A 24173-nucleotide genomic window follows, 5' to 3' on the forward strand; every position below is an offset into this window, starting at 1 on the left:
TTGCCTTTGACTCGGTGCCCCAGCACCTGAAATCTGACCAGGGATAATGCCAGCTGCTCAGTGGGTCACTCTCTGTGACCCTGCCTGTGAAGATACCATCCCAGCTGCTGGAGATGGTGGGAAGGGGGTGGGTGATGCCTTCTCTTCATCTTCGGCCTGAGAGAGAAGCCACACACAGTTCCTGCACCAGGTGTGACCTTCCCCCCACGCCAAGGCTGGCATCCCTTTGTCCCCAGGTCTGAAGGCTCCTCTCACCCTGTTCACCTTCCTGGTGCTTCTGCTCACCATCCTGGTCTGCCTGGCCTACACCTGCTTTGGATGCTTCAAGCACCTCAGCCCTCTGAACTACAAGGTAAAGGGCCCCTTCCCCACTGCTGCCCAGCCAGGGTCTGGGAGGAGGAGAATGGTGGCTTCATTCTCCATCTCTCCTCCACCTCTTCCCAGATCAACAGATCAACAGCCCTCTCCAGATTTTATTTATCCACGGGGAAGGCGTGGGTAGTTGGGTGTGATGTGTAGCTTCCCTCCCTGCCCCCTTCCCTGCTCCCTGCGCTGCCCACACCATCCTCTCTTGGGCTGCCGCTGGGAGCTTTGTGCCAGCTGGTACTATTATTCTGGGTGTTAATAGTCTGTTTGTTTAGAGGGTGTTAGTTCAGGAAGATCGGTTTTGTTTATCATTGCAAGTTTTTGCTGTTGTCTGCAGACGGAAGAATCGGCAAATGACAAAGGAAGTGAGGCGGAGGCCCACGTGCCTTTACCGTTCACAGTAAGTGCGGTTCTTAGCCGAGCATGAGCACCTGCAATGGCCCCGACCAGATGGGCCCTGCAAACCCGCTTTGATCCTCTCTCGTTAAGACAGAAGTCCCTTGATCATGTGCCAGGCGGGTTTCTGAATTAACGTCATTGGAGAAGGAATCCCTGGTCCTTCTGGATGTTTTCTCTTGCATGTGTGAAGCCACATCCATCACCAGAAGATAATTAGTTTTGCCATGATGTATACCCATCTCCCTCGGTTTCAGTTGCCTGCTCACTTTCCTTCTCTGCATATTTAATGCTTGGTGAGCCTGGGCCTTTAGTGAAGCCATATCGCAAGGCCCTGCGGTTTGATGAAGCTTTCTCAGAGCATTTTGCCAGCACCTGCCTGTGTGAGGTCCTTTGCTATAGGCACCAAGAGGGTGTCACACTAACTCCCCCCTGAATTCAACAAATGAACATTTTACCTGCTATGGTGGGGGGCACAGTGTTAGAAAGACACCAGGACTCCTTTCCTTCCTGGTTCTCCCTGCTTCCGGCCTCCAGGGTCCGGCTCCTAGGGTGGGGTTGGGAAAGGAAGGTGGAGCCACAGGCTCCCCGAGCTGTGACCGCCCCGGCCTGACAGACAGGGCTGGGACAGCGCTGATCTAGATCAGCAGCAGCATTCTTTCCAGTGGCTCCCTCTCAGGTGTCAGGCACTCTTACCAGTGTCTGTCTTTGGACCAGCCCCAGAGGAGGTTTCAGGAAGATTCATTACCCAGAGGCACACCTGTGACTGTGCCTGCCAGACAGGGCAGGTGGATGATGCAGATCCCTCATTCTCAGCCTGGTTCAGGTCGGCAGCTGGAGTCTGGGATTGAGAGGAAACAGAACCTACACAGAGTCGGTCCGCTGCTCAGAAGTCCCACTGACAGCATTCTAAGCCTGCCCTGTGTAGATAGACCTGTTTCCTACATAAAGTGAGAAATTCTTCTAGAATCCAGTGCCAGGAAAAGTTTTGCTTCCTCTGAGAAATTGGTGTTTGTGCGCTTTCTTCTCTATGACCACGAGAACTCTGCGACTGTGTGTTCTGATTTGCTCTGGCTGTTAGGAAAATCTGCAGTTGGCATATTTTAGGTCCTGACGTCCTAGGTTGATGTTATTTCTTTATGTGCCCTTCATGAGCATTCTGTGTGTCTTCCGGCTGGAGGGAGGCGGGGCGGTAGGGGAGGAACGGGACAGGGACTCTCACGCCCACCCCACCCAAGCACTAACACCCCCATTTGTTGGCAGTCCTACGTGCCCCGGATTCTGAACACCTTGTCCTCGGAGAAAATAGCCCTGTCCCCGCAGCAGCAGCAGACCTACGGTGCCATCCACAACATCAGTGGGACCGTCCCGGGGCAGCGCCTGGATCAGAGCCCTGTGGACAGTGTGGCGGCCGCCAGCCAGGAGGCCTGAGGGCCGGGGAGCTGCCGGACTGGTCCAGACCCGGGGAGTTGGGAGGGGAAGAGACACAGGTGGAGAAGTGGCTTGACTCCAACCTCAACCAAGTCAGGACTTCTTTCCACCTCTTTTAAGCACAACAGCTCTAAAAACATGGGAGCAGAGAGGGGCTCTGGCCCTTGGCTGAGGCGGAAGTGAGGCTGCCATCAGGTGGTGGTCTTGTCTAGTCCTAGCACTGGTAAGGGGAGGATGTGCAGCTCTGGACTCTCCCTTGCTTGCCCAAGGCTCTGTTTATTTCCAAGTCCCTCTTCTGCCTAAGTGCCCAGCTCTGTGTCCGGGATGATGCCCCTGATGATTTTCAGCAGGACCATGTGTTGGCACTGTGTCCCTTCAACCCATCAGTGTGGTGACTGTATCAAGTAAGAGGGGGAGGTACCGTGTGGAAGACCTTCTCCCTCTGAGCATCCAGACACTGCCCCCCACCCTCCGGGCACACACGCAACTGATAACCAAAGAGTCCGCAGCAACCGCAGGCCTGAGATGGGTGCCAGATGATGGTCCAGGTCCATCCCGCTTCCCCTTCTGGCTATCAGGCCCTTCACACCCCTGCCCCCGCCCCCAGGAGCGAGCTGCAGGGCGCAGGACGGGAGCGGGCCGGTGCTGGGCCGCCCCAGTCTCCTCTACATCCCTGCCATGGTTCTGTGTTTTTCCGTCACGTTGCCAGTGACACTGTGGCTGGGTCAGGGTCCCCTACAGCTGGCAGGGACAATGAGGACCACTAATAAAATGCCCATTCAGCCAGACTGGTGAGATGCCGCCTCTTCGGGGCCCAGTGCGTGGGGCTCAGCCTCCAGCCCTTGATTCCATCTGTCTGTTCCCTCCAAAGGGAGCAGTGCTCAGGGCCTCCTGGAAGCCAAGGGAGAACTATGGCCACAGAAGGAGGGGCGCAGCCTCTTGCTTTTTCTCTCCCCACGGGATCCCGCGGCTGGGACGCACCTTTGGGCACTTGCCAGAGAAGCTGCCTCCCTACTGCCAGAGGCACAAGCCAGTGTGATGGGTGCCGGTGGGCAGAGCTGGGAGGCCGCTTCCATCCCCGCTGAGGCGAGGCGGGCAGGTCCCCGGCAGTCACTCGGCCTCACTGCCTCTGCTCACAGCTGCCTCAGGTGGGCACGTGGGAGGACAGAGTGGCCTCCCTCCGGCCCCAGTGGCCCGTCCTGCCTCTCCCAGCCGGGCTGGAGCAAGAGCCCCAGTGCAGACCTGGCAGCTCTGCTGGAAGGGGCACCCCACGTGGGGTTGGGGCTCGACATGTCACTTGTTCCAGCCGCTCTTAGAAGGAAAATCATTTATCATCAAAGCCATGTTGCTTAACAAAGTGTGTGGGGAGTGTGTGGAGGGGTAAGCATGGGGTCCCGGCACGGACAGGGGACGGAAGCTAGCACATTCCTGGGGAAAGGGGCAACTCCACCAACAGAGGACTGGGAGGGGGCCTCCCTGCCAGCCTCACTTCTACTGGGAGCCGGGCTGGGAGACCGGGGGCTTCCGGGGAAAACGGCGGGTGTCAGGAGGAAGCCTGCCATGCCAGGGCAGGGGCTGCCTGCGAGGTGACAGCTGCTCCCCGCCAGGGTCACTGCCGCTCCAGCAGCCCCATGAACTTGTGGATGTCCTGGGCAAGCAGCTCTGGCTCCTCAAAGGCAGCAAAGTGGCCCCCACGGGGCATGTAGGAATAAGAGATGAGTTTCGGGTACTTGGACTTCACCCACTTTTCTGGGACGTGTATTAACTCACAAGGGAAGGCAGCAAAGCCCGTGGGCACGTGGACCTTTATCCTGGAAGAGACAGAGATCCCACTGAGGGGGAAGCTGTGGCCTGGACCCCGTCTCCCCCAAAGCAGGGGTTCAGGGGGCTGGGGGTTCCGTTTGCCCACCCACGTGGAGCCATAGAAGGACAGACCCAGGGTTTTAACCGCCCACCTCAATTCCAGCCCTCTCTGGGGCCCTCTTTTCTGGAAGGGCTGCCCCAGCTGGACAGCGTCACCGAGGTGGGGTGGGACAGCCTCTTACTCACACCTTCGTCCCCCTTCCCTTTGCTGCTGCCTGAGAGTCTCCCTGTGAGATCAGGAAAGGGTTCCAGGGAAGTCCCAGAGCCATCACCGCCACCCTAGGACAGCCTCCTGGCCCTGGGGGAGCCCCTCAGGATGTCTGGGCACCAGGCCTGGTGTTCCCTCCGTGAGCTACTTCTAATGACAGGAATCTCTCCCGACACCCCTGACCTTTAAATTGTGTTCTCATCTTACACTCCCGGTGTGCACCCAAGGCTAGGCTGTCCTTTACCACATCCAACGTCCTCCCTTGAGTCCAAGGCCGGGCCATTCCCCTGCTCCCTGCCTCGGAGGCACCCTCCTCAGAAGCCCCGCTCCGGGCTCAGCCGGACTTACCCCTCATGCTTATTGTCCAGTCTCATGTTCTCTTTGTAGAAGCGCTGGGAGGAGGTGATGGTGCCTGTGGTCCAGTAGAGCATCACACCCGTCAGCAGATCGTCCAGGGAGAACTTCCTGGGAAAGCAGACCGGAAGGCCCCTCTCAGTGCCAGGGGCAGTTGTATCACAAATAAGAGCCGCCACTTTCAAGCTGTACGCCAGGCGCTATGCCCTCCTGGCTTCCCTCCTCAGGCCTCACTGCCAGCTTGGTGATCTTATCCCCGTGCCACAGGCAGGCCCGGCCCGGGGTCGCCATAACCGTGACGACAGGTAATGCAGAGTGATGACCATGTACGAGGCAGGCTGTCATCTTGGGTGGTGTCAGCCAACCCCCTCCCTGACCTGCCTAACGGTTCAGGACAGAAGGGATGAAGCAGGTGAGGTCAACTGAACCCAGAGGCTTTGGCTGGTCACCGCTGGGTAGCCAGGAGGTCCGTGGGTAGGATGCTGCAAACCCTGCTCAGAGGTGGTGCCCACTCCTGGGACCTCAGTGCAGGCCACCTTCAGACCATCCTCAGGGGGGCCCACCCCTGCCAGGCCCTGAGCAAAACCTGATCTCCAGGCAGGCTTTAGGAGCCCTGATCCTGCCCTGACCGGGGACCAGGAGAAGCAGGGCAGGGTCAGCAGCTCCTGGGGCATTTTTATTCACTAGCCCCCAGCTTGCCTCCCCACCAAACCTGGGTCACCCCAGGAGGGAGCCACGGGGTCCTGCAGAGACCCGCCGCACCCGCTCAGCATGGGACACCCCTTTTCTTCTCCAGCCTGGGAACTGCTGAGCAGGTGAACCCCACCCAGACTGCAGAGCCCCACACTCGGGAAGGAAATCATCATTTGGTACCTAATGTTGGAGCACGTGGCCTGTGGACTCTGGAAAGCCCCGCTTCCTCCGGGGCCCACCCGGCCCTCTCCCTCTCCTGCTGCTGGGCTCCCTCAGCCCGGCCTGCGTCCAGAGCCCCCGGAGCCCTCCATGGCCTCCCCTCTGCCCACTTCAGCTGCTGCTTTCCACTGGCTGGGCCTCCTGGGCCTCCGTGTCCCCACTGTTCCCCAACTCGTCCTCCACTCCCCAGCACGTGCCCTTCTTCCCCGGAATAACTGCCCACCGCACCCCAGACCGTCTCGCTCCCCTGACATCACTCACCCGACAGTCCACAGACGTGAGGGGACTCCAGCACTACTGACGCCACGCTCTCCAACTCAGCTGCCACCTCCTCAGAAGGTCCTGACAGCCGTGTGCTCACCCACAGCCCCCCGCCTGCCCTGCCTGCCTCTTAGAGGAAATCCAAGTTCATGGGGCAGCAGCTCCCACCCCCCCTACCCTTCCCTGCTTGAGTCCAGATCTGGGGCTTAGGAGAGCTGTCGCCCCTTGTCCTGGGCCCTCAATGCCTCCATCTGCCTCTTCAGGCCCAAACGTCGGTCACCCGCCCCCCCAACCCCGAATGCCCTGAGGCCTTCCCCTGTCCCCTCTCTCCTGCCCCTGCCGTCTCGCCCATACCTCCTCACCCTGCACACCGCAACTGTCCCTGCCGCCCAGGCCTCGCGGGTAGGGCCCTCTCACTAGGTCTGGCCTCCCAGACTCTCTCACTTCTGGTCCTTCTGCAGCCAGTAAGGCTCCTCCCAGCATCCCTGGACGCTGCCCTGCCGCACTCTGTCTGAGGAGATCTACCCTGTGGCTCCAGCTACTAATTCACCAAGAGAACAGTGGAAATAACTCCTTCCAATTCGACCCCTCACCTGAGCTCCAGATCTGTGAGCCCAGTTACCAAGTGGGCACCTCCGCCCGGGCATCCTGCCAGCATCTCCCACTCGGCATGTCTGTGACGAAAATGAGCTCAGCCTGTCTGTGTCCCCGCCAAGCCCTGCTGCCCTCACTCCTGCATTCCCACCCCATCCTTGCTGCCTGGATTAAAGAACACTTGTGGGCTTCCCTGGTGGCGCAGTAGTTGAGAGTCTGCCTGCTGATGCAGGGGACACGGGTTCGTGCCCCGGTCCGGGAAGATCCCACATGCCGCGGAGCGGCTGGGCCCCTGAGCCATGGCCGCTGAGCTTGTGCGTCCGGAGCCTGTGCTCCGCAGCGGGAGAGGCCACAGCAGTGAGAGGCCCGCGTACCGCAAAAAAAAAAAAAAAAAAAAGAACATTTGCTATTCCGCCTGCCGGGCTCCTCAGCTGTATGCAATTAGCTTCGTTGATTCATCAGAAGCCAATTGGCCCAAAATGGTCAGTTTGCTTAATTTACTTGTTTGCTTCAGCTATTTAGATGCAGTTGGTCAATTATATTTTTATCCTTAGAACCACATTTTGCGCCACCAGGGAAGTCCTGAACATCTTTTTAAATGCAATTTTGATAACAAAATGAAAACCAGTCAATGGAAACCGAACAGTTAAAAGAAGAATTTAAACTTGTGAACTGGGACTTCCCTGGTGGCGCAGTGGTTAAGAATCCACCTGCCAATGCAGGGGACATGGGTTCGAGCCCTGGTCTGGGAAGATCCCACATGCCACAGAGCAACTAAGCCCGTGCGCCACAGCCACTGAGCCTGCACTCTAGAGCCCACATGCCACAACTACTGAGCCCACGCGCCACAACTACTGCAGCCTGCGTGCCTAGGGCCCATGCTCGGCAACAAAGGAAGCCACCGCAACGAGAAGCCTGCGCACTGCCACGAAGAGTAGCCCCCACTCGCCGCAACTAGAGAAAGCCCGTGCGCAGCAACGAAGACCCAGCGCAGCCAAAAATAAATATATAAATTTAAAAAAAAAACCCAAAACTGGTGAACTGGCTTTTGGCAAGTTGGCCAAGTGCTTCCATCTCCCCTACAGCTATGACCACAGCTTGAAAACTACCACAGCAACCATTTCCACCTGATCACATCTGTCCCCTGCTCAAAGCTTTGGTGCTCCTGGTATGTAGCCAAGCAGGAGCTGAAGGGGGAAGCCCGCGGGCGGTCTGGCCCGCCTCACATCTGGCTCCAGGTACTTGTGTGCAAGGAGCAGGGCCGGACCCCTCGCCAGGGTGCTCCCGGTGGCACTCCATTGACCTCTGGGTGCTGCCCAGTGTGGGGCGGGGGAGACAGATCCCAGGGTGAGGCTCTAGGAGGACCCGCCTATAGGGATGAGTTTTTGGCCTGGCTCCACTGTACCTGCTCCAGCCTCGGGACAAGGGACCCCTTCCGAGTACACCGTGCATTTTAATCACTCCAACCTTTGCTTCTGCTCTGCTCTTTGCCTAAATTCCCTTCTCCGCCCTTTCCACCTGGCGAACTCCTACTCATCCTTTAAGGCCCAGATCAAATAGATTCTCCCAGTCATTTCCCCTCCCTGTCCCTTAAACAAAGTGAATCCTCCTTTCTCTGTGCCCCACAGTCCTTGGCATGCATCTTTAGAGCCCATTTCATCACACAAATATTTATTGAGTACCAACTATATGCCCAGTGCTGTTCCAGGTGCTGGGGCTAGGGCATGGCTTAGACAAAGTCCCTACTTCCAGGGCCAGATCCATTCACTCTTTTCCACATCTTAGCACTGTATCTGGCACTCTCTGTGTCTCTGAAGGAATAACAAAAGGGATGGGCCCTGGAGAAGGTGGGTCAAGACCAACCTTGATGAAGCTTAAGTCAGACCAGGGACCCAGGAGTCTTGCGCCGTCGAGGCTGCAGCCTCCAAGGCTTTGGGAGACAGGACGGCCTCCCCACTCTTTCTGCAGCCACCCTGCAGGACCGGCTTCCACAGAGCATGCATTCCTACAGCCATGAGGCCCGGCTCTTCCGAGGTTCAGGGGGGAGGGGCCATGGGCTGCTCCTACGTCCTGGCCAAAAAGAGGCTCTTGCTGCCCTCTGGACGCCCCGGTCCCAGGAGGAGGCTGTTTAGCAAGCGGAACAGTCTTGAGCCCTGCATCCTATTCTCAACCCCTCCACTGTGAGGCTAGACCTTTCTGGGCCTCAGCTTCCTCCTCCAAAAATCAGGGTTAGGTTGGCCACAGGGTGAGGATTTGTGGGACATCCAGCAACAGATGGAACTTGCTGACCATCCCACCCAGATTAAGCAAGCAGAGATGAAGATGGCGAGAAGGGAGGTGGGTAAGGAAGGTGGTGCCAGCAGCAGGGGTGGATGGGGTCTCACCTCTCCAGGCCTCCATCCTCCAGGTCTCGGAACTCTGGATTAGTCCAGGTAGAAAACTTCTCTAGAATATAGGCAGCCAGTCCCACGGGAGAGTCATTCAGAGCACAGCCTGACAAGGGAAGAAGCAAGTGAGCGACTCAGGCCTGGGGCCAGGGAGCTGGCCAGCAGGACAGAGGTGTGGTGCTGGCCCCATAGAGCGGCACCGTGGGCAGGAAGCCCGCGTCAGAGCACAGCCCTGCCCTAACTCTAGGAGCACCTCACTTCCTTGACCCTTGGCCTTGGAATCCTTAATGGCAAAAGGGGTAACACCTCTCCCACTACCTCTTAGGGATCCATACACTACATGGGCAACTTCCTTCACACTGAAGAGTCTACGACTCCAGGTTTTGTAGGATCCAAATGAGAAATACATATGAATGCTGTTTTTTAAAAGTGGGCTTTTTTTGGTTTCTCTTCTATGATTAGTGAAAAATTAGAAACAACCTAAAAGTCCAAAATAGGGAATCAGTTGCAGATCATATTGATCCACTCATAAGCTCAAAGACTGAGCAAGCATTAAAAATGGCATGGATGGATCTCACAAACAAAATATTCAGCAAAAGAAGCCAGACTCAAAAGAGCACCTATTTGAGGATTCCAATGCATATAAAGTATAAAAACAGGCAAAAGCAATCTATCTGTCAGAGGTCAGGAGGGTGGCTGCCCTGGGCGTGGTGGGTAGTGCCCAGAAGAGGGTACAGGTGGCTTCTGGGCTGGTGGGTCATGCTTTGTTTCTTGAGTGCATGCTGGTTTTATGGACAGATCCCATTTGCGAAAATTCATCAACCAAAATGTTAGCAAGTTCTTCTGCAGGTCTGGAAGAGGAGAGGTAGGGAAGGACAAGAGGTTTCAGGCAATTGTCTTTTCTGTTTTGTGCTTTTTTGCATCTTTCAATTTTTTGACAGTGAACATGGATTACTTTTATAATCAGAGGAAAAAAACTGGTTTTATAAAACACTGTTATTATCATGAGCTGCCTAACGTGTGTGAGCGTGAGGCTGTCACGGAAACTGTAAAAGAGTTGGAAATGGGCAAAACAATTTCTGGGTATCCTCTGAGTGGAATTCGGAGAGTTTCTAGTGGACCTTTCTGGGGTCATGTGATTGTCAAGGAGACCCCTCTTCCCTTGTCTTAGAGCTATTTTACAGCTCTGTAAATTGTTGAAAACTGATAGGAATGCAAATGATTCTTGTTCACAGAGAAGCAAAGTAGATCCTAAAGGTTCTCATCACATAGTAAAAAACTTTTTTTTTCTCTTTTTTTTTGTATCTATGAGATGTTGGATGTTAACTAAACTTATCGTGCGAACCATTTTGCAACAGATGTAAGTCAAGTCATTATGCTGTACACCTTACATGTATACAGTGCTGTATGTCAGTTATATCTCAAAAAAACTACAAGAAAAATAAATTTGTCCAGTGGAGATTTACTTGAGTTTTACCCTGTGGATTTTGACAAGTTTTGCATCTATTAGCAAATTTACTTTAGTGTTCCCAATTGCCTTCGAACTGTTCTGTTTTACATTTTACTAGTTCCTTTATTAATTAATGAGTTAAGTAAAATCTTTTACACGTGTTCATTTTTTATTTGTATGATTTTATCCTTTTAAATATTTGGGGGGTTTTTATTTACATTTGTAACTTACTTTATTGATAAAATATATAGTATACCCCCCCCACACACACAAAGTATAGCTGTGTGATTAATATCTTTAAAAAATATATTATTCCTTAACAGGGCCCTGATGGCAGAAATGGTTGCTGGGCCCTCCTCAGTGTCTTGGAGACACTGCCCCCAGACCCTGGGGCACCCTCCTGCCCCCAAAGCCCCAGGCCTAAAGAGCCCTAGGCTTCGTCCTCCCCCCATCCCTGTCCATCCCTCTGCTTCTCACTGTAGGACTTGGGCTCAGGGGTGAAGGCACCAGGGGTCAAAGCCAACAGGAACACTGATGCCGCTCAGTGGAGTTGTTTGGGAATTTTATGACCACGCATCACTCACGTCTGTGGAGAAATGCCATGTAAGGGTGGAAGGAGCTCTGAGTCTCTCACAAGAGGTTTTCACCCCGTGAACCGTGTTCCTGGGGTGGGTGAGGCTTCCCCCCGGTTGGGAGCCTTGCTGAATGGAATGGATGTAAGCCCACCCGACCCGAACCACTGAGCCAGGCTTTCTTCCGCCTGCCCACTCACCTACGGTGTCCGGCTTGGTGCTCTGGATGTGCATGTAGCCGCTCTCCCTCATTAATTTGAAGAAGACCTTCTTGAAGGGGTACATCAGCTCCATATCCCTCTTGGTGTAGCCAAAAAGCCTCCCCAAACGCCATCCCAGGAGAAGGATCAGGGTGTAGAAATTTCTTAAAATGATTGCCATGTTCAAGTGCAGGCCTTTCACGTGGCTGAGGGCAGAGAAAGGCCAGGGGAGGCTGGGTGACATCAAGGATGGGGAAGCGATGGGGGCGGAGATGGAGGAGAAAGAGGCCACAGGGCTGGAGAGCACAGGGCCAGCCCTCTTCGGCATCTGCCCCTGGGGTGACCACATGGTGGAAAAGCAGGTCCCGGTCAGGCCTCTCCCAGGACTTGGTCCATCAGAACGGTCTCCTCCCTGACTTTCCCCTCCTCTAACTGGCCCTCTCTGCCTGGGAACCTGGCCCAGAGTCACCAATCCTGTGTGACACCAAGTGGAGGGAAGATCCACATCGAAGCGCCCCAGGCAGAGCTGAATGACGAGGACCCTCCCTTGTCTCCCCTGGGCCCACACATATCCTGCCTGTGTGGCCCCTGCTCCAAGGCTCAGACACTACGCCCAGGCAGGGCCTGGCGTGCATAACCCGCCTCCCTGCACATCCACTTCAGATGGGCTGTGCACACACACCTGCACACGTACACACACGCCTGACAGCCACCCTCACCTGGGCACCAGCTGGGCCATGTTGGTGCAGATCAGGGCTCCCCAGTCTCCACCTTGAACATAGAATTGCTGGAAGCCCAGCCGCAGCATCAGCTTATAAAAGATCCTGGCAGTGGCCACTGAGTTGAAGCCTGGTTGTAAAGGGGAAAGAAGAACCGTGCGGGGGTCACGCCTTGGGTCCTCCCGGGCCCTCTGAGATTCCTCATCCCCCGCGCCCCAGGCTGAGGGGAGAGCAGCTCACAGGGGGTGAGAAGGAATCCTGGAGCCCAAAGGTGGGGTGCCCAGTGCCCAGAAGGCAGTGCCCCTGGTGCTGGCCTTGGTGCAGGAGACAGTGAGGGTGTGTGATGGGCTCAGGCCGGTCCGGCTGGGCGTCCGTGGGCCCACGCTGCGTGCGGGGCTTAGTCGACCTCGCTGGCCCGGAACAGTGCAGGGCCCACACATGGACCTGCCCTGAGTGGGCAGCTCCTGAGGACACGAGAGTCCAGGCCCTGAGCCAGCTCTGGACAGTCGTGACTCTGCCCGGTCCCCCGCCTGCCACACCCCTCACAACCTGAGAAGATGCACTGGCCCTTTGGCAATAAAATCGCCCCCATTGCTTCTCTTCCCTCTGGTCTCAGACCCCTCCTTTCTCAGCCTCCTTAGGCTCTGAAGGAAGCTGTCCCAGCCGACTCCCCACCCCTGGGGCAGTGACACAGCCTGCAGCAGCCTGTACCCTTCTTGGAGGATGCCTCGGAGAAGGCATAGCCAGGAATGGATGGACAGATGACTTCAAAAACATGCTCATCGCTCAGGCCATGCTTCTTAGGGTCAGTCAGGAACGGGATGATCTTATAAAACTCGAAGAAGGAGCCAGGCCAGCCATGCACCATCAGCAAGGGCTTTGGGGTCTGGCCGGAGGGCAGCTGGGAGGGCTTCACGTGGATGAAGTGGATGTCCAGGCCTAGGGAGACACAGCACAGCCAGGGTCAGGGGGAGAGGGCCCTGAGGCTGTGGAGGCCACAGTCCCAGCTCTCAGGGTAGCCCATCAGGCTCTGCACCACCAGAGCAGGGCTGCCACCCTCGGCGCCCCCATGGTATTGACTACAGTCACCACCGCTAGTGCTGGCTGAGTGCTTACACGGAGCCCCAGATACCCAGGTAGCTTGCTCAGCCTCATGGCCAGCTGCAGCGTGCCCCTTTCACGTGAGAACGTGAGCTCTGTCTGTAAGGCCGGGGCCAGGCTGCTCACACACGGCTTGATTCCCAGAGGCCAGAACAGGTCCTGGCTCGTGGCAGCACTCAATGAATACTTGTTTAGTAATTTACAAATTGCGGGGGAAAAAGCCCCATATATCCAGCGGTAGAGAATGAAATAGATTATAGTTTAACAGTATACTGAAATATAACACAGTCATCTAAAATGACTTCCCTGGCGGTCAGGACTCCCCGGGCGGTCCAGTGCTTAGGACTCCGCGCTTCCACTGCAGGGGGCACAAGTTCAATCCCTGGTCAGGGAACTAAGATTCCACATGCTGGGCGGTGCAGCCAAAAAGTAAATAAATAAAATAAAATGACAGTGTCGACGTGTATTGAATATGGAAATCAGTTCCATATACATTGCTAAGTGATAAAAGCAAACTACCAAGCCATATCCATCGTATGACCCAATTTTCATAAACAGTCATATGTATGCATATGTTTACATGGTGTGCATAGGAATTTTAAAGTCTGAAGAGATAAACTACAAGAATATAAGAAGTAGTCCTCTCTGAGCAATAGAATTTCAAGTAAATTATTGTCTTTTTTGTGTTATATGAACTTCTAAATTTTTCTACAATGGACATATGCATAACTTTTTTTTTTTTTAAGTGGAGAAAATTTTTCTAAGGTAGAGTGCTGGGCACTGGAACACCATCCTGGCCAAGGGCAGGTGAATGGATTCCAGGCCCCACTAGAGTCCCTTTGATAGCAGCCCCTTCCCAGGCAAGTGGCCTGAATTGCGCCTGGATGTTCAAGGCAAACACAGCCAGGGCTGCTGGCACACCTGGAGCCCTCCACCATGAGGGCTGGCACCGATAGCAAGGTCTGTTGTTTATTCATTATACAAATAATCCATGTTTTCTATAGAAAACAGGAAACAAAGGTAAATCAAAAGGGGGGAAAAACCACATTGTAATCCCATGATCTGAAGAGAACATTGTGTTGTCTGTCCAACTTTTTGCAACAAATTTTGGGGGGAACAACTTTATATTTATAGAAAAATAGTGAAGCTTGTACAGGAAGTTCCCGTATACCACTACTCAGTTTCCCCTACTATTAATCATCTCATGTTAGGATGGTACATTTGTTACAATGCATGTACCAGTACCGATATATTAATAACTAAAGTCCCTACTTTAAGTATGCAGATTTCCTTAGTTTTTTTTTTTTAAGTTTTAATGTTTTAAATTTTATGGTGGTAAGAACATCTAACATGAGACTTACTGTCTTCACAAAGTTTTAAGTGTATAGTACAGTATCATTATCTACAGGCGCAATGTCCTTCAGCGGATCCTTAGAACTTACTCATCTGTAACTGAAACTTTGTACCCAGTAATTAGCAACTCTCCAGTTCGCCCACCTCCCAGCCCCTGGCAACCACCATTCTACTCTCTTTGACAATTTTAGACACCTCCTATGAGTGGAATCATGCAGTATTTGTCCTTCGGTGATTGGCTTATAACACTTGGCATAATGTTCTCAAACTTCATCCATGTTGTCACGTATCACAGGATTTCCTTCTTTTTAAAGGCTGAATAATATTTGTACATACAAACAATGGAATATTACTCAGATTTCCTTAGTTTTTACCCAATGTCCTTTTTCTATTCCAGGGTCCCATCCAGGACACATTACATTTATCTGTCACGTCTCCTTAGGCTCCTCTTTGGCTGTTCAGACAGTTCAGACTTTTTTAAAAGGAGAGAACATAACTTTCTTTTAACAAAAATAGAACCCTACATACATCTATTTTGGAACCTCATTTTCTTCACTTAACAATATATCCTGGGTGTCCTTCTATGCTGCTAAATTTACTCCTAAAGTTTATTTTAGTAGGTAATTTTATCTCCTTTGGAACACAGAGCATGATGTGAGATTATTTTTTATTCGAATTCTATCAATCACATTATCATTTGAGTTTAAAGTTAGAAAAAACATACATATACATCCATTCTTGTGTATGCATGGGCTATCCCTGGAAGCGTATGGTTTTTTTTTTTATATAAATTTATTTATTTATTCATTTTTTATTTATTTATTTTTGGCTGCGTTGGGTCTTTGTTGCTGCGTCTAGGCTTTCTCTAGTCACGGTGAGCGGGGGCTACTCTTCATTACAGTGCAGGGGCTTTCACTGCGGTGGCTTCTCTTGTTGCGGAGCACGGGCTCTATGCGTGCAGGATTCAGTAGTTGTGGCACGTGGGCTCAGTAGTTGTGGTTCGCGGGCTCTAGAGGGCAGGCTCGGTAGTTGCGGTGCACGGGCTTAGTTGCTCTGCGGCACGTGGGATCTTCCCTGACCAGGGCTCGAACCTGTGTCCCCTGCAGTGGCAGGTGGATGCTTAACCACTGCGCCACCAGGGAAACCCCTGGAAGCGTATGTTTAACAGAAGCAGACACTGTCCCTGGGGAGGGACAAGAGGGAGACTTCCTTTTCGCTCTGTCTCCTTCTGTACTTTTTGAATTTTTTTTTTTTTTTTTTTTGCGGTACGCGGGCCTCTCACTGCTGTGGCCTCTCCCGTTGCGGAGCACAGGCTCCGGACGCGCAGGCCCAGCGGCCATGGCTCACGGGCCCAGCCGCTCCGTGGCATGTGGGATCTTCCCGGACCGGGGCACGAACCCGCGTCCCCTGCATCGGCAGGCGGACTCCCAACCACTGCGCCACCAGGGAAGCCCTTGAATATTAAATACGTAAATTTTTAAAATTAAAAAAAAAAAGTTAAAATATGCCCTATGGGCCCCCCTTCCCTTTAGGGAGGAAACGCTCTCTCGGTTGCCCTACGTGGTACCGGTAGGTTCTCTGTGCCCAGGCTGCTGGGTCAGAATCAAGAAGACAAACTGGGCTCAGAGGGCAGCACTGAGCCTAGCCAGGGTGTGAGGGGAGGCGGTGGTCACAGCCTAGGGCCCGAGCTGAAACCGTGGCCACAGGTGAAGGAAGAACAGACAGGCTGGGAGGCTGGAGAGCTGGGTTCTGGCCCTGAACCTTCACTTCCCTGTGACTCGGGCGACTCCCCCCTCCCGTCTGGAGGTGATGGGCTGCATTCCCTGGAGGCCTCTGAAGCCCCTGAATGTCTCAGACTCTCTGAGAACAGAGACTGATCTGTGGCAGGAGGCCCAGGACATGGGCTGGAGCCAGAAGCTCATCACAGAACAAGGAAGTGGCAGGAACAGGGAGGCCGAATAAGGAGGCTAGTGGGGATGAGGAGAGAGCATCGGGGAGGGGGCGGGTCAGAAGTTGAGCCTTGAGCAGCCTGGAGCACAGGGGTCAGTGCAGAGACAGAAAGGACCCCGAAAAGGTCCAAAAGTGAGGGAGGAGGATAGCAGCAGAGAGAGTGACGAGGGAGCCTTCTTGGGCCAAGAAGGCTTTTCCTTGGACTGGGGAGCCAGGAAAAGAGACACGTTGAAGGCGTGCTGGGCCCAGGGCTGGGAGGTGGCCAGCTCAGCACTGCGGCGGCGGGGGGGCAGGTGGCACGTGAAGCCGGGTCCAGCAGGAGGACCCACACTGCAGGGCCCAGAGCCAAGGCCAAGCTGCAGGCCTAGGGAAGTGACTGAACTGCACACAGGTTCAGTCACAGTGGGCTGCTTCCGTGATAAACTCCACGCAAGAAACTACCCCATTTGGAGCACTTGTACCCTGAGAAGGTTTTGTGCTATAAACACTTGATATCCTGTGATGTCGTGAGGTACCCTGAGACGGTCCAGCAGGGTAAGGCTTTCTCAAGCTTGCAAGCCTCCAGGAAGGAAACAGCCCTTTAGTGCCTCTTGCCTCTGGGTTTTGGAACATGCTGTTCCCTCCTCTGGACAACCTTCCCCACACACCTGGCAAACTCCCATCCATCCTTTAAGTTTCAGCCTAGATGCCTCCTCCTCCAGGAAGCCTTCCCTTATACTCCCAGGTGGCATGTGGGGCTCAAAAAGTTCCCGGAGCCTCTTCCCTCATAGCACCCCTTACCACATGCTATAACCATCCCCGAGAGCCTGTGAGCTGGGAAGGCAGGGACCTTGTCTTCTCTGACTGTGTGTCACAAGCAGAATGCCTGGGTACAGGAGGTGCCCTGTCAATATCTGCCGGATGGACACTGAAGAGCTGGGGTAACAGAAGGAGCTGAGTCAAACCCAAGGGAGCCAGGCATCTGGCACCAGGGATCCAAAAGGCAACCTTCGGGGCTTCCCTGGTGGTGCAGTGGTTGAGAGTCCACCTGCCGATGCAGGGGACGCAGGTTCGTGCCCCGGTCCGGGAAGATCCCACATGCCGCGGAGTGGCTGGGCCCGTGAGCCATGGCCGCTGAGCCTGTGCGTCCAGAGCCTGTGCTCCGCAACGGGAGAGGCCACAAAAGTGAGAGGCCCGCGTACCAAACACACACACACAAAAAGGCAACCTTCGTAAATTACATACAAAGACCTGTAGGTACTTTGGCTTAGATAAAATGGTTTAGATCCTCGTGTTAGGCTCATGACAGAAGGTATCAAAGTCCTCTAAAGTGCACAGCAACAACTGGTTTATATTTAGAATTATTCTCCTACTTATTGAAGTCACAGATTTAAAAATTATTCTTCAACTTACTGAAGTTACAAATTTCAAGCTCTTCATTAAGCATTTGAGTTCAACTTACAAATATTATTCTATATATTTCTTTTTTTTTTTTTTTTTTTTTCTACCTATCAGACCTGTTAGGATTAACAGGTGAATTTAGCAAAGTCACTGGATACAAGGTCAATATATATAAACCAATTGCATTTCTATATACCCACAACAAACAATCAGAAAATGATGTTTTTAAAAGATACCATTTATATATATATTTCTTAATCTAGCAAATGTTGACAGTCATTCTCCAGGAACCTTTGATTAATGGGGCTGCACGTCTATACTTGCTTTATGACACTCCCTTAAACACTGTATAATTTCAATTTCCTTTATAAGAACTTTACTTGATTTGACTAACCAGTATATCTTCCACAAACTTTAAGTAACTCTTACATTTTAATAAATTAAATTTATAAATATGGTGAGGCTTAAATCTTCCAATATTGCATATAAACTCAGGAAGATTTTCATATAAAATCACAGGTCTAAATCCATGACTCAACTACCCACTTTAAATTAGTACTGAGAAGTCGTATCTGTTATTTGCAAAGGCCAAATTCTCTTAAACATTACAAATATCTAAAATTCCAAACACGCGCAATTTCTTCAACATGAAAAATTATTGGTAGAGCAACCCACCGAATGGGAGAAAATGTTTTCAAATCACATTATCTCATAGGGGATGAATATCCAGAATATATAGAGAACTCCTAAAACTCAACAACAACAAAAAAAACCAAACAACTCGATTCAAAAATGAACAAAGGACTTGAGTAGACATTTCTCCAAAGAAGAAAAACAAATGGCCAACAAGCACATGAAAACGTGCTCAACGTCATTAATCATTAGAGAAATGTAAATCAAACCCACAATGAGATACTACCATTTCACACCCATTAGGATGGCTATTACAAAAACAAAAACAGAAAATAACAAATATTGGCAAGAATATGGAGAAACTGAGAATCTTGTACACTTCAAAAAATATTTACTCATTTTATTATTTTTCATCCCCAAATACATATAAATGAGAACCTACTCTTCAAATGCAGGGAGGCCCTTGCCTATAATGTAGTATTTATTACATTTACATTACAAAACATTCTCATATGAAAATCAGTATGCAGCTCTTTCACACGCAGTTTTATATATACTCACACACGATATATGTAAGCAGTTAGGACTTTTCTACTTACATGTTCCTCTGGTGGAAAATTAGGAAACTGGACAATTCCCACACTTTTCAGCCTTGGGAAGGTAAATACAACCTCTCTGAACATTTTTTAAGAAGATGAATTTAAAATGGTGCAACTGCTAGGAAAAACAGTATTATAGTTCCCCAAAAAAATCAGCATAGAATTACTATTTGACTCAGCAATTTCACTTCTGGCTATATACCCAAAGAACAGAAAGCAGGAACATAAACAGATATTTGTACACTCATAATCATAGCAATATTTTTCACAATAGCTAAAAGGCAGAAGCAACCCAAGTGTCCACTGACGGATGAATGGGTAAGCAAAATATGCCATATCTATACCATGGGATATTATTCAGCCTTAGAAAGGAAATTCTGACACATGTTACAACATGGATGAACCTTGAGGACATTATGCTAAGTGCAATAAGCCAGTCAAAAGGACAAATACTGTATGATTTCATTCATATGAGATACTTAGATTCAGAATCATATTTAAATTCATAGAGACAGAAAAGAGAATGGTGGTTTCCAGAGGCTAGGGAGAGGGAGGGAATGACGAGTTATTGCTTAATGAGTACAGAGTTTCAGTTTATTTATTTATTAATTATTTATTTATTTACTTTTGGCTACGTTGGGCCTTCATTGCTGTGCTCGGGCTTTCTCTAGTTGCGGCGAGTGAGGGCTACTCTTCGTTGCCGTGCGCAGGCTTCTCACTGCAGAGGCTTCTCTTGTTGCGGAGCACAGGCTCTAGGCACGCAGGCTTCAGTAGTTGTGGCACGCAGGCTCAGTAGTTGTGGCTTGCGGGCTCTAGAGTGCAGGCTCAGTAGTTGTGGCACCCGGGCTTAGTTGCCCCGCGGCACGTGGGATCTTCCTGGACCAGGGCTCGAACCCGTGTCCCCTGCACTGGCAGGCAGATTCTTAACCACTGTGCCACCAGGGAAGTCCCCAGAGTTTCAGTTTTGTAAAATAAAAAAAGTTCTGAAGATAGATAGCTGTGCTGGCTGATAACAATATAAAAGTACTTACTCCACTGTGGCGTTACACATAACAATGTACACTTAATGGTTTAAATGGTCAACTTTATGTTATGTGTATTTTACCATAATTAAAAACAGATAAATTTATAAAAATTAACAGCATGAGCTTGATTTTCTTAAGCATTTCTATATTTGATTCTAAATCTTTCTGGGGCTAAAAAAATGCTTTTCCACTTAGGAAACTATTATCTCCTCCCAAATGATCTTAGGTTACTTTCCCAAGAACATTTTGAGAGATACCTTCCCTTCCAGATGAAGTTGGGTGACAACCTGTGATACTGTTGGGACAGGAGGTCTAGAGCTGCAGAGACAGGACAGTTTTTATTCGGACCTTGACTGACAGGCTGAGCACCCTTGAACAGTCACAGCATCATGGACTCCAAAGCTTCAAGGAGGGGTTGATTGACCCGAGGCCACGCCCAGATCTAAATCTTATCTCCATCCTCTCAGAGATTGTTCCATCACTGAAGTGGATTGTGCATTTCTTTGGTTTTTAATTTATTTATATGTTTTCCTGTTTAGTTCTAAAGACCATTGGATTTGTCGGGATTCTGCATTATTTTTGCATCCTTGTGGCATTATACCTTCCAAATACATCTCAGTGGCCAATAATTGAATTCTGGGTCTCCTGGCTTTATTTAAGTCATGTCCAGTATCTAAGGAAGGTTGTTTTTTTTTTTTCTGCCGCACTGGGAGGCATGCGGGATCTTAGTTCCCTGACTACGGATCGAACCCATGCCCCTGTGGTGGAAGCGCAGAGTCTTAACCACTGGACCGCCAGGGAATTCCCTAAGTCACGTCCAGTACCTAAGAAGGCCGTTCCTGTGATATACGTCCCCCTCCAGCTGGTGTTCTGGAAACATACCTTCAATCTTAGTCTTGAAGTGAGGGTATCTGTTGAGACTCTCCACCTGCTTCCTCCAGTCAAATTCATTCCGCCAGTAGGAGATGATTTTCTTCAGATAGTTGGAGTTGAAACCGTAGTGGAAGCGGCTGTCCTCCAAAGGTGGGGTTAAACGGACCTTGTCAATCCTCTGGTGTAAATCCTGGAGCAAAATGCAGGACCGCAAGTAGAGAAGGTGAATGAGGCAGAACACAAGAGAAAGTTTGTTTCCAGAAGACAGTTCCAAACCCTGCAGCCACAGGACCCCAATATTATATATTTTATAACATTATTATATTACATAAAATGTATAATATATTATATATTTTATATTATTATATCCTATATATTATATGTAATATATATTATATATTAATATAGTTAATATATATATGATATGTATTATATATTATAATTATATTAACATATATTATATATAATATGTATAGCAGAAGCAAAGCAAAGTTTCACCAGACAAGGTGAGGAGACTCCTGGTCTGCACACTTGCACTCTGGGTTGTTTGGTTTATCCCAGAAGAAACCTCCTGGCTTCCCACAGCGGTGGCTGTTCCCCAAACATATGTTCTTCACTTTCGACTTCAGGTTTACTTCTCATCTTTCAGTTTTTAAATGTATGAACAATACAGATCTTTAATTTATCGAGGCTTTTATACAGCAAGGGTTGGCAAACTTTTTTGTAAAGGGCCAGATCATAAATATCTTAGGCTTTTTGAGCTGCAGCCACTCCACTCTACCCTGTAGTGTGGAAACAGCCGTGGATGGTACATGGACAAATGGGCATGGCTGCGTTCCAAAAAAACTTTATTTATGGACACTGAAATTTGATGTCATGTAATTTCCACATGTCGCAAAGTATTATTCTTCTTTTGATTTTTTTCCAACCATTTAAAGATGTAAAAACGATTCTTAGCATGGGAGCTGTACAAAAGCAGGTGGCAGGCTACATATAAAACAGATAATCAACAAGGACCTACTGTATAGCACAGGGAACTCTACTCAATATTCTGCAATAACCTATATGGGAAAAAAATCTGAAAACAAATGGATATATGTCTATGTATAACTGAATCACTTTGGTGTACACCTGAAACTAACACAACCTTGTAAATCAACTATACTCTGATATAAAATAAAAATTAAATTTAAAAAAAAACAGGTGGCAGGATGGATTTGCTGACTCTGATACGCAGCACTGAACGATACAGTATATCCTAACACAGTTAGGATAAAAATGACAGACCTGGAGAGAGGGTACAAGTCTCACGGGAAGGCGTGCATCAAGCTGAAAGAGCAGCCCCAGCTGGGGAAGTTCAAGTTGGTCCACAGAGCCTCTCAAGTGTTACCCTTTCCAGAGTGTCCTCCCAAGCACGGCAGTAACCTCCACACAGATTTTAGGAATGTCAGACGCTGAGCCTAGGAACCCACTAAAGGAGGTATCGACAGGGCTCAGCCTCTGTCCTCAATAGCGACACCTCATCAACTGCTACCAAGGGAGCCTCAGTCTGGCTTCTCTTGGGTACAGCTGTCTCCGCTCTCTTTTTTTTTTTTTTTTTTTGCGGTACGCGGGCCTCTCACTGTTGTGGCCTCTCCCGTTGCGGAGCACAGGCTCCGGACGCACAGGCTCAGCGGCCATGGCTCACGGGCCCAGCCGCTCCGCGGCATGTGGGATCTTCCCGGACCGGGGCACGAACCCGTGTCCCCTGCATTGGCAGGTGGACTCTCAACCACTGCGCCACCAGGGAAGCCCTGTCTCCGCTCTTTAATCCCGTCCTCCTCAGCGCTCCCATGACTTTTTATCGGCACTTCTTACCGCATTTATCTCTATTAATCATTAACGTTTCTCTGTCCACATTTCTCAACTGCTGGACTAGGAGCTCTTTGAGGGAAGGCTCTCCCTCTTCTTCCAAGCACCCAGCACAGGGCCTGCACACAGTAGGTGCTCCCACACCCACAAAATGAAAAGAGGATGAGTAGGGACATCCCAGGTCCCACCCACCCTCCTGGCCCTGCTCAAGCCTCGCTCTCAGATCAGCCCACCCCACGATCATGTCCATCCATCCTGATTCCAGCCCCGTGCAGAGGACGGGCCTAGGCTGTGGAGTTAGACAGATCTGAGTTTAAACCCTCTGCTTATTATCTCGGTCACCTTGGGTCAGTTGCTTTGCCTCTCTGAGCTTCACTTTCTGCATGACCGCAGGGACTGCATGTGACTACAAGGGGGCTGACACACAGTAGGTGCCTGGCCACGGCTGGCCCTGTGCAGCAGCATTTATGTCACCACGGCCTTGCTTTTCACTCACGATCTCCACCCAGGCCCTGAGCCGACAAGCTCACCCCCAGGGCTTCAGGTGGGACACCAAGGAGGCAAAAACAGCTGCTTTCTGTGACCCTTGGGTCTGGCTGGCACCCACTCGCCGGCCTGGGTACTGTTGGGCCTTGGGAAGGGGAAGGCGGACAGGGGAGGGAAGGACCAGAAGGGACGGGTGGGCAGAGCGGAAGAGCCCAGTGGGAGAAGAGTAGGCGAAAAACACCCCCCCCCAGAGGAGCACTTCCCAAGCCCCCCCCATCCCAGCCCCAGCCTGAGGCCCAGCCCCAGAAGGGGTCTCCCCACCCTCCCCTCTGCTCCCTCGCCTGGAAGGAGGTGCCTTACATTGATCTCCTCATCTGACGTTTCCACCTTGAACGGGCGGATGCTCTCGTCCTCCCCAGTTGTGGGCCTCATCCCGGGCCCCCACCATCCATCTTCAAGTGGCAAAGTTTCCTCCTTGTCCTTGGAGACAAACCAGTAGATGACAAAGCCCAGCACTGAGGCGAGGAGTATTTCCAACCACATGACTCCTGCAAGGGGGATAGAATCCACCTTGACCTCTGGCCGGAAACGCCAGATCCCCCCGACTTCTTTCCCACCCAACCCTCAACTTTAGGTACTTTTGACCTGAAAAATATAATATAAGCATAGTATGGAAAAATGGGAAAACAACAGAAAAAGACACAAAAATCACCCATAATCCTACTGAGCTATGAAATTCATGAATCAAATTTGGAAAAGGTGAAGCTGCGTTGGCTTCTGCACAGCCCTGGGCGGTGGGCCTGCATTTCTGAGGCCTCATGGTTCTCTGAGGGGCCTCTGGCTCCAGACGCTTTGGAGACGCTTTTCTCCACCCTCGTGACACACCCCCCGCAACGGGAGACGCAGGGACTTCTCTGAGTGGTGGGCTCAGGAGAGGAGACGGAGCCATGCTTGCCCCTTGCTGTCTCTCTCTGAGGAGGGCCTGTCCTCAGGGTACACAGAAGGGGTAAGAGGGGAGGTCTGAAGAGCTGGGAGGTTAAGTTCATTCGGGGTGGGCGAGTGTTCAGTGGCCCAAACATGGCTACATATCTCAGTTGGTTGTCAATAGCTTTATTGAGATATAATTCATATACCATGTAATTCACTTATTGAAGGTGTACAACCCGGTGGTTTTTAGTATATTCACAGATATGTGCAACCATGACCACA

The 24173-nt window shown here is 51.0% G+C and overlaps 2 protein-coding genes across 7 annotated transcripts in view; one reads left to right on the forward strand and one right to left on the reverse strand.

Moving 5' to 3' along the window:
• Positions 1-2981, forward strand: part of TMEM63A (transmembrane protein 63A) — a 29712-nt gene extending 26731 nt beyond the window's left edge. Inside the window, exons 21-23 of the mRNA XM_079724812.1 lie at positions 237-352; positions 704-766; positions 2026-2981. Coding sequence (XP_079580938.1) covers positions 237-352; positions 704-766; positions 2026-2193 — 347 coding nt within the window. The 3' untranslated portion in view covers positions 2194-2981. The remainder of the gene's footprint in view (positions 1-236; positions 353-703; positions 767-2025) is intronic.
• Positions 2982-3505: 524 nt separating this feature from the next.
• Positions 3506-23507, reverse strand: EPHX1 (epoxide hydrolase 1; the record flags this gene model as incomplete). Of its 6 annotated transcripts, none has more annotated exons than XM_079724377.1 (8): positions 3506-4004; positions 4613-4729; positions 8770-8878; positions 10995-11200; positions 11714-11843; positions 12425-12652; positions 20637-20817; positions 23352-23507. In XM_079724377.1, 8 exons carry the CDS (start codon positions 23505-23507, stop codon positions 3803-3805), a joined length of 1329 nt encoding a protein of 442 aa, XP_079580503.1. In that variant the 3' UTR covers positions 3506-3802. The 6 variants fall into 6 exon arrangements, with proteins under 6 accessions (XP_079580503.1, XP_079580504.1, XP_079580505.1 ...); XM_079724378.1 differs by having other exon boundaries at positions 10995-11158; positions 23325-23507; XM_079724379.1 differs by having other exon boundaries at positions 8770-8830; positions 23325-23507.
• Between the last annotated feature and the right edge of the window lie 666 nt (positions 23508-24173).

The sequence above is a fragment of the Hyperoodon ampullatus genome (genome assembly GCF_949752795.1).
Source record: "Hyperoodon ampullatus genome assembly, chromosome: 2".
In the NCBI taxonomy this organism is placed as follows: domain Eukaryota; kingdom Metazoa; phylum Chordata; class Mammalia; order Artiodactyla; family Ziphiidae; genus Hyperoodon; species Hyperoodon ampullatus.